At 43.1% G+C, this 16,083-nt stretch overlaps 1 protein-coding gene across 2 annotated transcripts; it reads left to right on the top strand.

Moving 5' to 3' along the window:
- Positions 1 to 273: 273 nt before the first annotated feature.
- LOC139626484 (desmoglein-2.1-like) lies at positions 274 to 14,724 on the top strand. Of its 2 annotated transcripts, none has more exons than XM_071486810.1 (14): positions 274 to 427; positions 2,909 to 3,031; positions 3,114 to 3,269; positions 3,453 to 3,597; positions 4,383 to 4,543; positions 4,703 to 4,837; positions 5,028 to 5,213; positions 5,918 to 6,276; positions 6,374 to 6,516; positions 7,225 to 7,446; positions 7,889 to 8,131; positions 9,631 to 9,806; positions 9,952 to 10,236; positions 13,148 to 14,349. In XM_071486810.1, exons 1-14 carry the CDS (start codon positions 383 to 385, stop codon positions 14,201 to 14,203), a joined length of 3,435 nt encoding a protein of 1,144 aa, XP_071342911.1. In that variant the 5' UTR covers positions 274 to 382; the 3' UTR covers positions 14,204 to 14,349. The 2 variants fall into 2 exon arrangements, with proteins under 2 accessions (XP_071342911.1, XP_071342912.1); XM_071486811.1 differs by having other exon boundaries at positions 275 to 427; positions 9,631 to 9,761; positions 13,148 to 14,724.
- The last annotated feature ends 1,359 nt before the right edge of the window (positions 14,725 to 16,083 follow it).

Genomic DNA, 16,083 nt, shown 5'->3' with positions numbered 1-16,083 from the left:
GTCTGACTACTTCACGCAGTCTCTATTCCTGCGGCTGTAATGTGAGCCCTCTCTCGCTGTGAAACCTGTTGATGAAGTCTGAACACCTGACTGAACCTGCTGGCAGAGCTCAGTCTCTCACCTGTTCATCTAAAACAGTGCAGGTATCAGTTATCATGAGGACCTGTGGGCTGGGGCCCTAGTGTTTCAGGATCCTAACAACGCCCCTGCTTATCTCAACCCCCACCCCGCCTGTCTCTGTCCAAAGTGTGTGTGTGTGTGGTGTAGTGCTCCTCCTCTCTCATAAGCCTCCCCCTGCCTCCATCAGCTCACAGTCAGTCAGGAACTCTCATCAGGACTCTACTGATTCACTTCATACGGATAGCAGGACTCTGTTCCAGTCATGGTTCAGGTTTCTTGGCCTGTGTTTGTGCTGCTGCTTTTTATGGTGAGTACTGAAGAAGTTTCCTGTTACAGCCGGAACTGTGTGTGTAGTTCATGTTGTGTGGTGGTGTGTTGTTGTGCGTGAGGAGTGTGTAGTAGTGTGTGAGATATAAACTGTTATAGTTCATGTTTCTAAATGGACACATTTGCATTCATAGAAAAGGTGAGGGTGTTGTCTGTCATCTGGAGGCAGATTCCTTCACCTTAACTCTACGCTCAGGTGTGTTTACTCCCTCGCTTTGTAGGAAATACCTGGCTGCCATAGCAACACATAACAGATGTGGTCTGTGCTGTCTGACAGGAACATGGCAAAAACAACTCCTTACTTTGCTCATCATAACTGATCAAAACATGTTCACCTGAGCTAATGTACAGCCAGTGTTCATTTTCTTCTGATGAAATCATCAGTGTGTGAATTATATAAGTTTGATGATGTCATTATCCTATATAAACTAAAGCAGTAAGTGATGTCGAATCCCAGCAGCCTCAGTAACAGATGATTCCACCTGAGAGACGCTCAGTAAACTGACATCACCTTGGTCAGGTGTTTCCACAGGCATGTCTCCATTAACCAGCATAAGACACAGTTTGAAATTGCAAACTTATTAACAGAAATGGAAACATGTGAGTAAATACCGCAAATAAATGTTCACACTCTCCTGAGTTTTTTCAGAAAAATGGACAAAACAATATTTTACTAAATTGAAATGGAAACACTTTTCACATTCAAGTAGTGGCCCCTGCCACTGCAGAGAGGCAGACAGCTGCAAATCTGACGTCATGTTTAACTGGATCGATATAATGAGAGGAGAAAACCAGCTTCATTCACAGAACATCACTGGAAACACAGGATTGTGTCCACTTTTCTAAAGCATCACTTCTGTTTAGTGCAGACCTGTGACGAAACAGCAACAAGCTCTGAGGTTGTTTGAACCAGCTCTGTTCTTCTGTTTCTGTCTGTACTCTGTGGTAATGACCTCATTCAGGTCCTCATTCAGACTAAACAGTTCACTGTTTTAACTGCAGCTTCAGATCAACAGGAAATCATCTACACAAAGGGGAGAAAGTAATGAATAATCAAGATCATGTGTTTTGTAAATTGACTTCTCTATGTCTCACACAAATACACACACACACACACACACACACACTGATGAAACAGCCATTAGGGGATCAGTATTTTTGTTACGGACAGAACCAGGGACCTTCTGATTGGTGGACGGGCCCTCTACCTCCCGAACCACAGCTGATGCCTTTGGCTGAGTTTTTCATACCTGTACAAAGCTTTTCTGTCACCTGCCACTCCTTTCTCAGGAAGCTGAAAGTCTGCCACAGCTCTTTGTTACTCTGATCTGCCCATGGTTACATGTCCCAGGAGTGGTAGGGTGTGGCACACAAGCAGCTGCAGTACCTGAAAGGTGGAGGCTTTTACACAAATGTCCCTAGTTGGAGAAATCACAAAAATGTGAAGCAGCTCCACCCCTGTCAGCAGTTGAGAGAGGATAGAATTCAGTCTGAACTACAACATGAGACTGTTCATATCCAGGTCTCTCTGTTGGTTAAAGGGCTAACAGGACAAACTGAGCAAGCAGGGTCTTCATCTTCTCCTTTGCTGTTTGTGTAACTGAAGCTGATTAAAAACACAATGGCAGAAACTCTGCTGTGACACAACATGAGGACTGACACAACACAAGCTCAGGCCAACCTGGCTGCAGCAGTTCAGCTCCTCCCACACCACGTCCCGACCATCATGTCATGGTTCCACTCGTTCTCTTCCGCCTCCAGCAACAGAGTCAGTCCTACCCTCCCCCACACCGGCAGGTCAGATTTCAGCCAGAGTGCAGTTTGCAGCAGGAAGTGAAGGATCTCACCTGTCTTCATTGACATGATGGGAGGAGGAAAGACCAGACCTCCTCTCAGCATGTTTGTTCTGTTCTTGTTAGAACCTCACAGAACAGATATCCTTCTTCTGAGTACATAGAGTTTTATGGCAGCTGTTCATTTCAGCACACAGCTTTAAACTGGTTGGAGCTCTGTAAGTCAAGGGTATTACTGTCATCACATAATAAACATTTATATGTCAGTTTAATTGGTATCTGTCATTTTTACACTGGCATGGACAAAATGGCATAATGTAGGGTGGTAATTAAAATGATATGTTCACAGTGGAGAGATACTAAAGATATGAAACAGGAATATGAACTGATATGACTCATGTCAGCACTGTATCCAGCGCAATCTTAAACAATGTGTTTCAGTTTGAACCAGTCATTACAGGATGGTGGGATGCAAAGAGTTAAATCAGTCTGATTTATAGATGTCTAATGATCCTCATTGACTTGACACTTATATTAAAAAAAGAGGGTTTTTTTTCAACCAGTATGTCTAATGTCTTCTACACCTGCTAACGTGTGTGGGGCAAAGTTTTACCTATCAGGTGAAGGGTTATTGTGCAGTGATTACCTGAGTTGTGTTCAAACTGCAGGTGGTTGCTGTAGTCAGGCTCAGCTCTGGAGACAGTCTGGTAAGAAAGAAAAGAGAGTGGATTTTGCCTCCAAAGCCGCTGATGGAAAATGCAGACTACACTCAAAAGGAATCAGTTGCGAGGGTGAGTCACTGATCTCCATTTACCTTTTATTGTACAAAACATTTTGCTGTGGATTGGTCTCCTCTTCTACTTTGTGTTTCAGATTCGGTCAGATTTTGAAGACAATGACAATATTCACTACTCCCTGGAAGGTATTGGTGCAAGCCAATATCCCTTCCATGTGTTTGTCGTCGACCCAAAAACTGGACTAATTCGTGTGACAAAAGTGCTTGACAGAGAGGAGATTGATATGTACAATGTGAGTGATCCATGGCAGACTTGATTCTATTTTGCTATTTGTAGTTGCTGCTTTTCATATTTAATATTGAGATATTTGGTGAACATTTGCTATACATCAGTGCCACAGGCTGTTTGTGAATATACCTGAAAAGACTGAGGGTAAAGGTGACAAGAGCTGAGTGTTTCTGTTCTGCTGTTTCAGCTGTCAGGTGTTGCTACGTTCAGTAACTCAGGCGTTGAGGCAGAGAAAAGAATTGACATACGAATTAAGGTTGTAGATGAGAATGACAACACTCCAGAGTTTGGAGGCAACCAGCAGGGGGAGGTGTATGAGCTCAGTCCTGAAGGTGAGTGCTCATACCCTTCACAGTGCCTCTCTACAACCATGTGAAGCTGGTCACTATCACATGCTGATCTAGTATTTACACCACAAGCTTTGTCCACAGCCTCTGGTAAAAGTGATGAGTTGAGCCTGTACTCTGGGCTATGCACAACATTTGTTTAAATGACCTTTGAACTAAATTCAGATTTTTAAGAAATGATGAATCTGTCAGTGCTCTGCATGCACCCACACGTACCTGTGTATTGTCAAAATGGGGTTGTTTTTTTGAAGGAAATCTGACTAAAAAATGACTCATTTTATTCTCTTCCTTTTTTCTTTCTTTATGTTTTGAAACAAACACCATTCACAGATGCAAAATATTAAGAGTGATTAGGGAGGTATTTTAGTGGAGTGCATTGTCCTCTAGCTAAGTATCAAGCCTCTTAATTATTTCCAGAGGGAAATTTTTTGTTGAACACACCAAACAAGCTCAAAATGTACAAAAAATCTAAAAACTAAAAACTTCTTGTAGAGGTTCATACAGTGTGTAAATATAAACAGCTTCTACTTATAACAAAGGCAGCTAGCAGCTCTCTCAAACAATTTACTTCACTTGAGTTTTTGACAGTAGGGCAAGTTATTATACAGTACAACTCTGAGTTTAGTCTGTTCTGACCCAGAACATCAACCACGGTGAAATGAAATGCATCCAGTTTGTTGTTATCAGAGCACTTCAGACTGAAGATAGAAAGCTGTACCTAAATTAACTGTTCAGTTTAATAACTGTTTCATTTCATTCTGTTTTTACAGGAAGGTCAGTTATGAAAGTCATTGCAACTGATGCTGATGAACCAGGGAATGAGAATTCTCAGATCTCCTACAGTATCATAGATCAGAATCCACCCCATGACATGTTCTACATTACCTCTGATGGGACCATCTATGTGAACAAGCCTACCATGGACAGAGAGGTACAGTATAAACTAGAGCAACAGTGTTTTCTTGGTGAGATGGTGTTCAACACTGATTTTACATATAAAAACTTCATTGGACAAAATCATGGTGGGTCTGTGTTCAAAAGTAACACTTTTACTTTACATTTAAAATTTTGTAATGATTTCTCATTTCAGACAGCAGATCAATACACTCTAAGAGTGAAAGGTCAAGACCTCAATGGCAAACCAGGGGGAAACAGTGGAACCGGCACTGTTACCATTAAGGTCCTCGATGTGAACGACAACCTTCCCACTCTGGAAAAAGAGAAGGTAGTTTTCTTTCTCTCACTCGTGTATATCAACATGTTTACTGTTTACTGGTGCAAGAGGAAATATTAATTAATAATATTAATAACATATAATAATTAGGAAATTTGGATGCGCTCATTTCACTGATGATAATCAATTCCCACTGAAATGAACACTGTTTCTTTCATCTCATCATATGTTTTACTTGCAGTATGAGGGCAGTATTGAGGAGAACACACAGGGTGTGGAGGTGATGAGAATCAAAGCAGAGGACCTGGACCTGGAGGCCACAGAAAACTGGGAAGCTGTGTTTGATATTGTGAAAGGCAACGAGGCCGGGTACTTCAGCATTAGAACAGACCCTGTCACCAATGAGGGTATCCTAATGCTCGACAAGGTACTGCAGCTTCATTTAGAAGAAATATTGTTTTGGGGTTATTGTGATAAATGCAGTGATCATGCTCCATACACAAAGACGACATGAACCTGAAAGTCATGTCATGACCCTTCATTTTTGTTTATTATCCACTTGCATGGTTTTTCATAGCAATGCCACCTTCAACTAAACCTAACTAAGACTGAACTCATTCTGGCCAATCAGTAAATATGATATCAATATCAAAATCACTTCTTTGTCTCTTACCCCAACCAAGGTCACAAGAAATCTGGTGTCATGTTTGATGACTAGCTCTCCTTCTCTGACCATGTTGCATCCATTTCCCTCAGTCCAGAATACTCTGTTAAGGCTTCTGTTTAAAGAATTCCCACACTTTGACACATTTATGCATTGTTTCAGCCCTACAGCATAGTTGTTTTTTTTTTTGTTTGTGTTTTACTATGAAAAAAGCTATAACCTTAACACGTTTTATCATTATACCCATGACCCAAACTGTAGACTTGCAGTGAAGTTTCTTTCTCATTTAAAAATCAACAATATGTTTCATTTTATATGATCCCTGGCATGTGACTTACACATTATGGATGTTCATAAACCCATCTCTCAGTTTACTGTATTGTTTGAGCCTGTATTGAAGAATACAGACAAACTGTAAAACTATCAATAATAATGTATGTTCTTTCTGTTTGTGCGCCATTTCACAGGCTGTGGATTATGAGGATGTGAAGGACCTTCAACTGGGACTAGCTGTGAGAAACAAGGCTCCACCATTTGGATCTGGGGAAAATGGCAACACTGGTGTAGGTTTCGGAGGGGCTGCAAGTGGTGCAAGTGGTGCTGGTGCAGGAGGTGGATCTGGAGGATCATCATGGCAAAGTGGGACCACATTTAAAACTTATCCAATCAAAATCAAAGTGAAGAACCAACCTGAGGGACCACGTTTTAACCCCGAAGTGAAAGCTATTCCCATCTCAGAGGGAGGCCACTCCATCAACATTAAAGATGTTATTGCCCGCTACCCTGCAATAGATGGAGACACTGGCAAACCTGCTGAGAATGTCAGGTCAGTGCATATACATGCCTCTACAGTTAAAACTACAATGTCAGCTTTGTTTCCTACACTCAATAAGAATAACTGACACAGTGCATTTTATCTGTAGGTATGCTAAGGGTTCAGACCCTGACAACTGGCTAACCATCGACCCAAAGACAGCTGAGATCAAACTGAACAAGATGCCTGACAGAGAGTCTCCCTACCTGGTCAATGGGACATACACTGCTCAAGTACTCTGCATTACAGAAGGTACACTCTTCCAACATATTTCCAGTCCAGCTCAAGATGTTTTCAATGTAAGATTAGTACTCTTAGTGAAAAGCAGATGTGGAAAGGAACTACACTACACTACACCAAAGCATAAACTCTGCCTGGCCTGGCAGAGTTTACGCTTTGATGTAGTTAAGAGGAAACAAAAACTAATCATACAGCCTTGCCAATATTGGAGCTAAACTGTAAGGTTTGCTATGATGATCGATCCAGAGAAAAGTCCAAAGAGTCCCTAAAATCAAAAAATATAGATGAAACATTTCATGACAATTCACACTTTCATCCAAGAGCTTGCTCAGCTGGTAAATAAATGTAGGATTAGGCTTCATCCATTAGGGACCATCAACATGGGCAGCAAATAAAAAGTTTGATCTGAGAGTTGAGGCAAAATGGGTCATCTACTGGGGGTCATGAATATACTGGATATACAGGAAGTAGGGAAATGCAGGTCACATAAACACATCTGTACAGGCTGCACAAAGAGTAACAAAGAGTAGAGAACTCAAACTCACAAGAATGAATCGAGGAGAAAATCTGCATCATCTTCAGCCTGAACTCATCATTAGCAAGGCAGCCAGTTGTGTACACCTGTTGTCAAGCAGCAGGGAGAGTTGAAGTGTTTCTCTCTGTCTGAGTTGAAGGGTCTGTTGCTGAATGATCTGTTCTTATTTGTGTTTGGTAACACAGACATGCCTGCTAAAACGGCCACTGGCACTGTAGCCATACAGGTGGAGGATTTTAATGACCACTGCCCCACCCTGACCAGTAATATCCAGACTATGTGTACCACGGATAATGCTGTTATTGTGAACGCCAAAGATGAGGATGCATTCCCAAATGGACCTCCTTTTGACTTCATCATTGTCCCAGAAGGCACTGAGGGCAAGTGGCAGGTGGAGCATCTCAATGGTGAGGACAAGAGTGGAGCACACACATTTGTATATAGTAAACAAGTATTGCTTTGTGACAATCGTAAACTATTACACTTGAATTTATTATTAAGTGATTACAGTGACTATGTTAGTTTGGACATTTGGGCACATTCCGGGTTGCTACAGGAGGTGCTATGTTACTGTTTGAAACCCACTCTAACTTCTAATGTCTATAACCCTAACTATGGAAAAGCAGGAATTTAATCAGGCAGCCCAGTGGAGAAAGAAACAGGAACATGGGACAAGAAGGGATTGATATGCAACAAAGATCCTGAACTTAAATGTACCTTGGAAAGTATTGAGTGTATGTGAGAGCAGTGGACCTACAGAAGGTCCAGACACTTTTGTTACAGTAAACTCAACACTTTAAAGTAAAGGATATTGATTTTCTACACTTTTCATATGTTTGTTGTCGGCAGACACTGCAGCTATCCTGAGAGCCCAGGAGTCCATATGGCCTGGTTTATATGAGGTGGAATTTGTAGTGAGGGACAAGCAAGGAGAGGCCTGTCCAGAACCACAGAAAGTGAGAGTCCAAGTTTGTACCTGTGAGGATGGAGTGGTGTGTGGAAAACAAGGCGCCAATGGTCAGACCAGCAAAGGAGCAGAGTTAGGGCCTGCAGGCATTGGACTGCTATTCCTGGGCTTGCTGCTGTTAGCATGTAAGTATGATCTGATGCTTATTCTGATTACCAATTGTGTGATAAAACACTTAGCACCTTCACTGTGCTCAAGACAATGCAAAGACAGACTGAGCTGAGTTTAAGTCCAGTTTAGCCAAAGGTAACATCAGAGTTAATAATTCAAATCCAAGACCAAAACTAGGTTGTTGACAGCTCATGTGTCTTTCCAAATATGACATAGTACTTCCCTTGTTACAATCTGGAATATAATGAAATTGTAGCTGTGACCAAGTAAGATCTGACTTTAAAATGACACATGCAATAGCCAGAGTCATTCTTAGAGGTTGCAGAAGTAGTCCAGTGTAGGCCTACATCATATCCTGTGCCAGCAACTGAAGTATGGTGCCCAGCTGAGATAAATTACTACAGAGCAGTGGCCCGCACATCACACATTTATCCATCCATCCATCCATCCATCCATCCATCCTGGTTTCATGCCATGGTTGTGGTTGGTGTGGTGGTGACTGAGCGCATCACCTCTCCATCATCGTTCCCCTCGTAGTCCACCCAGTGTGTTTGGTGCCTTGGGTTGTGGTTATCATCTTGAGTACGCAGCACGTGTTTGACCTGCTCTGCTTTGGTCAGGGCTGCTGTCAAAGACCTTGGTGGGTATATATGGATGTACTCTTGTAGTCATTCTGTCTGGAGACCCTGGACAAAGGCTTGGAGAGTTCTTCCTGTGTTGTCGTGTCCTAAGGTGGGGTATCCACACCCTGTGCGTAAAGGCAAAGATCTGCAGCGTAAGCACCCCGACTTGCCCCCTCTTTTCATCTGTGACTGACCAGGTGGTCTCAGGCATCATTGGCATAAGCACGTCAGCCAAAGTGGTGCAATGTCACTGCTTCGGTGACATCCTTGGCTATCTAGTTATGCCACAGTAAGGGCAGGAAGAGGTGGCAAACAGAGCACATGACCTTTATTTTCAAAATGGTGGGCAGTGCAGAATCTTCTTTTTAAGGCAACAATGGAAGTAACTGATTTTTTGCAGATATTATATTTCTACCGCCATTAATCAATCAATCCATTAGAGAGCCTTCACTTCGAATTTCAGAAAGTTTGTTAGATTGTTGGTCCCACCAGCAGGTGGCAGTAACACTAGTCTGACAACACATTCAAGAGGCCTGTCCGTCAGTCAAGTCAAAAATGTCAGACATTAAATCATACAACATTACATTACATTATATTTACTCAACTGCCAGACACTTTTATCCAAAGTGACTTACAAGTGAGGGATAACACCCAAACATCAGCACAGTAGCAGTAGTAATTTACGCCAGAATAGTCATAGAAACACCTAATGTTGTTAATAAAAGACTTCGTGGTTGCCCATCACAAGAGAAGATATAACCTCATTATATTTGGTTAGGCAAACTGAAACTGAAGCTCCTTTTCTGGAGGACCCAGAAGACCACTGCAGTCCCCACGTCACACTTTCAGAGCCATCAAATTGCAATGAAACTTTGTTGTTGTTTTTACAGTCATTCCTCTGTTGCTGCTCTTCTGCCAATGTGGGGGAGCTGCTGGTCTGGCAGGGGGCTTTACTGAGATGCCTTTCGACACCAAATCACACCTCATTAACTACCACACTGAGGGCCAGGGAGAGAACACGGTAAAACCAGCGTATTTACCCTTTGAACACGTTACACTTTCACTGGTGAGGACAGGAATATTGGCATACACACTGGTCACTCGTTATTGAGACGAAACCTACTTTAAAGCTTATTAAGTGAATTTCAGCCACTAGGCAGCAGAAAAACCTCTGAATCTGTTTTAACATTTGGATCCTTGACCTGTTGTAGGAGGTGCCACTGCTGAACATGCCAACACAAATAGATGGAGATATTGTCAAAGTGGATACGGGCATTGGTACCAAAACTCCAGCAATTGCACAATCAGTCACTTCCATGGATGGGATGAACAGGGGCGGTTTTGCAAGTGACCACAGAGAAGGAACATGGGGGATAAACCAGATAAGTGGCAGTTGCTTCTACTCTGACTTTGAAGGTAAAGAATCAAGAGGAGGTGGAGGAATTTATGACAGCATGGCCCTGCCAGACCATTTCCTGAGACAGTACTACAGTCAGGTGAGGAATTTATTCTACCCTTTATTTTCTCTAATCCATAGTAGGCTTTTGTTGTTCTGTACATAATTATGGTGACGCTTTTCAAATGTTGGCAAAAAAAATCTAATGAAATCTGCAAAGAATGATGAGTGGGCCCTCGTTCTGTCTCAATTCAATTCAATTCAATTTTATTTGTATAGCGCCAAATCATAATATACATTATCTCAAGGCACTTTACAGGGTAAGGTCAAGACCTTACTTTGTTACAGAATAAACCCAACAGTTCCCACAAAGAGCAAGCGCTTGGTGACAGGGGGGAGGAAAAACTCCCTTTTAACAGGAAGAAACCTCCAACAGAACCGGGCTCAGGGTGGGCGGCCGTCTGCCTCGACCGGTTGGGTTTAGGAGAAGATAAAAAAGAGGGGGTGGGGGAGGAGAGGGGAGAGAAGAGAGAGAGAGAGAGACCAGGAACAGCTGTTTCGGTAATGGTGTTATCAATAATAATGACAGGTAACAGTGGTTAATAGTAAAGATGAGTAGTGGTGGATCTGGATCCTGCTGCTCCCGGGGCAGAGATACCTGCAGAATGAGGACAGAGGGAGGGAGAGAGAGGAGAAGCACAAACTACGGGAGAGAAAAAATACAAAGTTAATGGAATGAAGTCATCGAGAGAGAGAGGGGGAGAGAGACAGAAATAGAGAGAGAGCGCCCAGTGAATCATGGGAATCCCCCAGCAGTTTAGCTCTATAGCAGCATAACTAAGGGATGGGTCAGGACATACCCGAGCCAGCCCTAACTATAAGCTTTACTAAACAAGACCGTTTTAAGCCTGATCTTAAAGGTAGAGAGGGTGTCTGCCTCCCGAACCCACACTGGGAGCTGGTTCCACAGGAGAGGAGCCTGATAGCTGAAGGCTCTGCCCCCCATTCTACTCTTACAGACTCTGGGAACCACAAGTTGACCTGCATTTAGAGAGCGAAGTGTCCTATTGGGAAAATAGGGAACTATGAGCTCTCCAAGGTACGATGGTGCCTGACCATGAATGGCTTTGTAGGTGAGGAGGAGGATTTTAAATTTGATTCTAGAGTTTACAGGGAGCCAATGCAGAGAGGCTAACACAGGAGAGATGTGATCTCATTTCCTAGTTCCTGTCAGTACTCATGCTGCCGCATTCTGGATCAGTTGGAGGCTTTTTACTGAATTTTTGGGACATCCTGACAATAAAGAGTTACAGTAGTCCAGTCTTGAGGTAACAAATGCATGAACTAGTTTTTCAGCATCCTTTAGACATAGAATGGGTCTGATTTTAGCAATATTGCGCAGGTGGAAGAAGGCTGTCCTAGAGACTTGCTTTATATGTGAAGTAAAGGACAAGTCCTGGTCAAAAATGACACCAAGGTTTCTGACTGTAGCACTGGAGGCCAAGGTGATGTCATCCAGAGTCAGTATATTATCACATAGTGTACCTCTGAGGTGTTTTGGGCCAATTACAATAACTTCAGTTTTGTCTGAATTTAAGAGTAAGAAATTAGTGGTCATCCAGGTTTTTATGTCCTTAAGACACACCTGAAGCTTGGCTACCTGGTTAGTCTCACCTGGCTTCATGGATAAGTACAGCTGGGTGTCATCTGCGTAACAAGTCTGTAATTATGGTGACACTTTTCCAAAAAAAATCAAATGAAAGCTGCAAAGAGCGTTGAGTGGGCCTGTCACGCATGTCAGGGAAGATGGCAGGAGGCCAGTTAACACAGCTGTACATTTTTGTGACCATCGGAATGTGTACTGATGAGTAAGATGTTATTTTCTGCATGGAATTTGTGGCTGCGGACATGATCACAGCTTGTATCCACTATCTTGTGTGCACTTGAGAGCATGCACCAAATATGTAAATGGCAAAATGGCTGACTTCCTGTTGGATTTACTGTATGCCTGGATGAGGGTTGTTGAAATTTTTAAGTGGGCACTGTGGAGTCACTTTGCCTCACCCGATTCAGAGTCCCATGTCAAATCTAAACTTTCAAGGTCTTGAGCATTTTCTGACCGAGTTTGAGATTGATGTAGTCGACCATGAGGTGGCACTATGATTATAACATAACATATACATGTCATGAATATTGGCCTGTAGATGTGTTCAGTGCCGGGACTCTCATCAAACATATACAGTTTAGACAATGTGTTCTTGAGTTATATAAGCTCCCTATATCAAAATGTGCCACATTGCCACAGACAAGCCGTTCAACAAAAACTCAAAAACTGCACCAAAATTGCACAGTAAATTCAGAATGCCCGCCTTTCTGTTGGGTTTAGGGTATGGCTCCTGGGGGCTTTTTTGTAAATTTTGGCATTGCACATGCACCTGCAAAATTTCATAGATGCAAGTGAAACACAGCATGATGGCTACCTAGTTAAAATTTTCTAAGGGGCACTATTGAGCCATTTTGCCACACTCATGCAGAAGAACTGTAAAACATATAAATCTTCACCACGCTTGATGAGTTTAGGCCTCCACATCTTGGCCCTTAAAATGAATCATTTCTAGCAAGGACTGGAGCAGAGCAGTTCCGATAGGGACCTCGCACCAGTCAGTAATCAAGAAGCTCATCTGCAAATTTCTTTGCCTTAACTTCAACAAAAATCACACAATGTACTTATCCTGTCACTTAAACTTCTTCTTTCTTCTAAAGTTTGACTATAACTTTTGAAAACCTATTTTAAAATGTCCTTTAAGTTAACTAACTCACGGTGTATTGATGGACATTCCACTTGTGTCTGGGGTTTCTACTGACTAATAATGAGATTTTTAATTAGAATTGTAACTTTTTGATTTGTTTAAAGTGCAAAACACAATTTCTATCATGAATTCCAAAAAATGGCTGTGCTCACTCAACACAAAGAGAAGCTTGGCAATGATTTATTTTTTTCTTTTCAACAGAAGGTGACCAGTGGAAACGAGAACCTTGGAGTGAAGGACGGTCTGTTGGTTTATGACTATGAGGGCCAGGGCTCCACTGCTGGCTCAGTGGGCTGCTGCAGCCTCCTGGAGTCTGACAACGATCTACAGTTCCTCAATGACCTGGGACCAAAATTTAAGACCCTGGCTGAAGTGTGCGGAGGCAAGACAATCCAAACTGAAGTCAAATCGGTGTCCTCGCCTCCAGCCAGTGCCCCCATCACAATTCAGTCCTCAGTGTCAAGTTTGATGACTGCCCCACAGCTGCCCCCTTCACCCAAGCTGCAACCAACGATCCCCAAAACAGAGCACACTGTGGTCAGAGAGACATCTGAGCATTCTCAGATGGTGAAGGAAAGTACGACCGCGGTGAGGGCAGGGATAGCAAATCATGGCCAGATGCTCCTGCTACAGCAGCAGCGGCCTGTGTACTACACCACCACCCCTGTGCTGCAGCCGATGCATTATGTAGTCCAGCCACAAGGTCAGAACACCATGCTGCTGACTGAGGCACCGGCCACAAACATGCAGGGCATGGTACTGGTTAACAGCACCCAACCTGGGGTGGTGGTCCAGGGGCAGACAGTGATGTCTAGTGGACCAACCCAAGGACCCAGCATGGTGCTGGTGGAGAGTAGTGGGATCCAGGGGGATGGTACCAATCTGTTCCACACTGGAAACCACACAGGCTCTCAGGCCATGATGGTGGTGGAGGGCAAGGTCCCTGCAGGGTCAATGAAAATGCTGAAAGGGAGCCAGACAAGCCTTGCGCAGGCAGGTACCCTACAGCCAGGAGGGCTTTCAGGATCTCAGAGAGTCCTGGTGGTCGGAGGGCCAACAAGCAGTGGAGAGCAGCTGTTCCAGGAGGCACAAGGTCTGTCAAAGATGAGTGATGTCTCGGGTTCTCAGAGAGTCCTCCACAGAAAGGACAGCACATCCTCTGGCTTTCAGAGCAGTGTGAGGGGTTCATCTACCACCACAGTGAGCACATCCCCCACCTACCACAAGGTGATGCCGGAGACCAGAGAAATTCACTGAATGAGTGATCGTTCCTCTCGCTCATCCAGGTGGTAATGGGATGGCTGTGGGAGTCAACTAATGCAAGATAGCCAGTGGAGAGAGGGGAGGTTCCCTAAACTCCCACCTTTAGATATATACAGTTACAGGTACAGTTACAAATACAGTTTTCAGGAAATTAACTTCCTCCATCCAAACCAAAGCGGAATCAACATTGCAGTACAAGGTCAATAAACAGCAAATGGAATAATTAGTCACAGCGAGCTGACCCTCTGAAACTATCCCAGCTGACCTTTCTAGTGACTTAAAGTTGCTTTACATCTCCACTGCTATCTGTTAATACTTTTTTTAATTATTATTTTTTAAACTTTTGCCTTCTCTTTGTAGTTACACAGAATATATAAAGAATCATTTTCTATAAAATAAGTATACAGCTGTTGTTAAATTACATCTTGATGTTATGATGTAATGTTTTTTCTTGTCTCTTAATTGTTGTGTTGTCTGTTTTACACTGATAAAAAAGAATAAAATGTAAATCCCGATTTTTTTTTGTTTTATACGACTGAAATGATAATTTTAAAATATACAGTATTCTAACTCTTACCCTGGTTTGGGTAAGATGCGTTACAGAAAAAGAATGTAGACATGAACCTTAAGACTGTTAGTCCAATCTATGTTAAGGATGTATTACAAAAGCAAGAAAATAGAAAATGGTCTTAATGACAAGAATATAAAGAAATAAGGCATAAAGTAAAGGAGGTTGTGAGTGAGTGGGGCTGAAGGGGCTCAGTGGGACATCCTGTCCAATGATGAGATGGCCAACACGTATTGTAGAGTCCTGTGATTTCCAGGTAACAGTTGTCACTCTACCAATATGAAAACTTTGTAGTAAAAATACTTATTTAATATCAATAAATAGGCCTAGAGATTGAATAATACATACATTTAAAAAAAATAATAAAATAAAATAAAGCTGCAATTGGAGGTTCTTGTAAACAACAGGTTTACAGTTTTAGTTTCTGCCTGTATGTGGGAATCAGGTGGACCATCACATGGTCAGAGTGGCCCAGTGCAGCCCGGGGGACGGCGTGATAAGCACCACTGATTGTGGGGTAACAGTGGTCCAGAGTGTTCCCCTCTCTGGTCGGGCTATTAACAAACTGTCTGTATTTGGGCAGTTCATGACTGAGGTTCCCTTTGTTAAAGTCACCAAGGACAATAACTACGGAGTCCGGGTTGGTCTGCTCCACACACAGTATCTGCTGTGGCCTGTGGTGGGATGGAAACACCGACCAGGATGAATGAGGTGAACTCACGGGGGGAGTAGAAGGGCCTGCAGTTTATGATGGAAGTTTCCAGGTCAGGAGAACAGTGCTGCAGGATCACTGTCATGTCTCTGCACCAGCCACTGTTAGCATAAAAACACATTCCTCCACCTTTCGTTTTGCCGGACAGCTCTGAAGAGCTGGAAGCCGGCCAGCTCCAGCGCAGAGTCCAGAATCGATCCACACAGCCACGTCTCCGTGAAACACAGAACGGAAGATGAAGAAAAGTCTCTGTTCCTCTGCACCAGTAGCTGAAGTTCATCCAGCTTGTTGGGCAGTGAACGCACCTTGGAGAGAAAGATACCTGGGAGAGGTGTGCGGAGTCCGCGTCGGCGGAGACGTGCAAGCGCACCGGCGCGTTTTCCTCTCCTCCGGCGTTTCACTGCGAGAGCAACGGCCAGTGACCTCTGACCAAAATGTCCAATAATTCCACAGGTGAGTCGAGAAAGGTGGAAAAAATCATCTGGAGTTGTTTCTCTGATGTTAATGAGTTCTTCTCTGGTGAAAGAGTTCCGGAAACCAAGGCAGAAAACTGAATTTATAAAGAAAATAAGGCAAAAGAGCTAGTATAAGACT

The sequence above is a fragment of the Trachinotus anak genome, unplaced genomic scaffold, assembly GCF_046630095.1.
Source record: "Trachinotus anak isolate AG129_WGS33_773 ecotype Australia unplaced genomic scaffold, CSIRO_AGI_Tana_v1 ptg000010l, whole genome shotgun sequence".
Taxonomy (NCBI): domain Eukaryota; kingdom Metazoa; phylum Chordata; class Actinopteri; order Carangiformes; family Carangidae; genus Trachinotus; species Trachinotus anak.
Note: the sequence above shows the minus strand (reverse complement) of the source record. Positions and strands in the feature narration are given on the sequence as shown.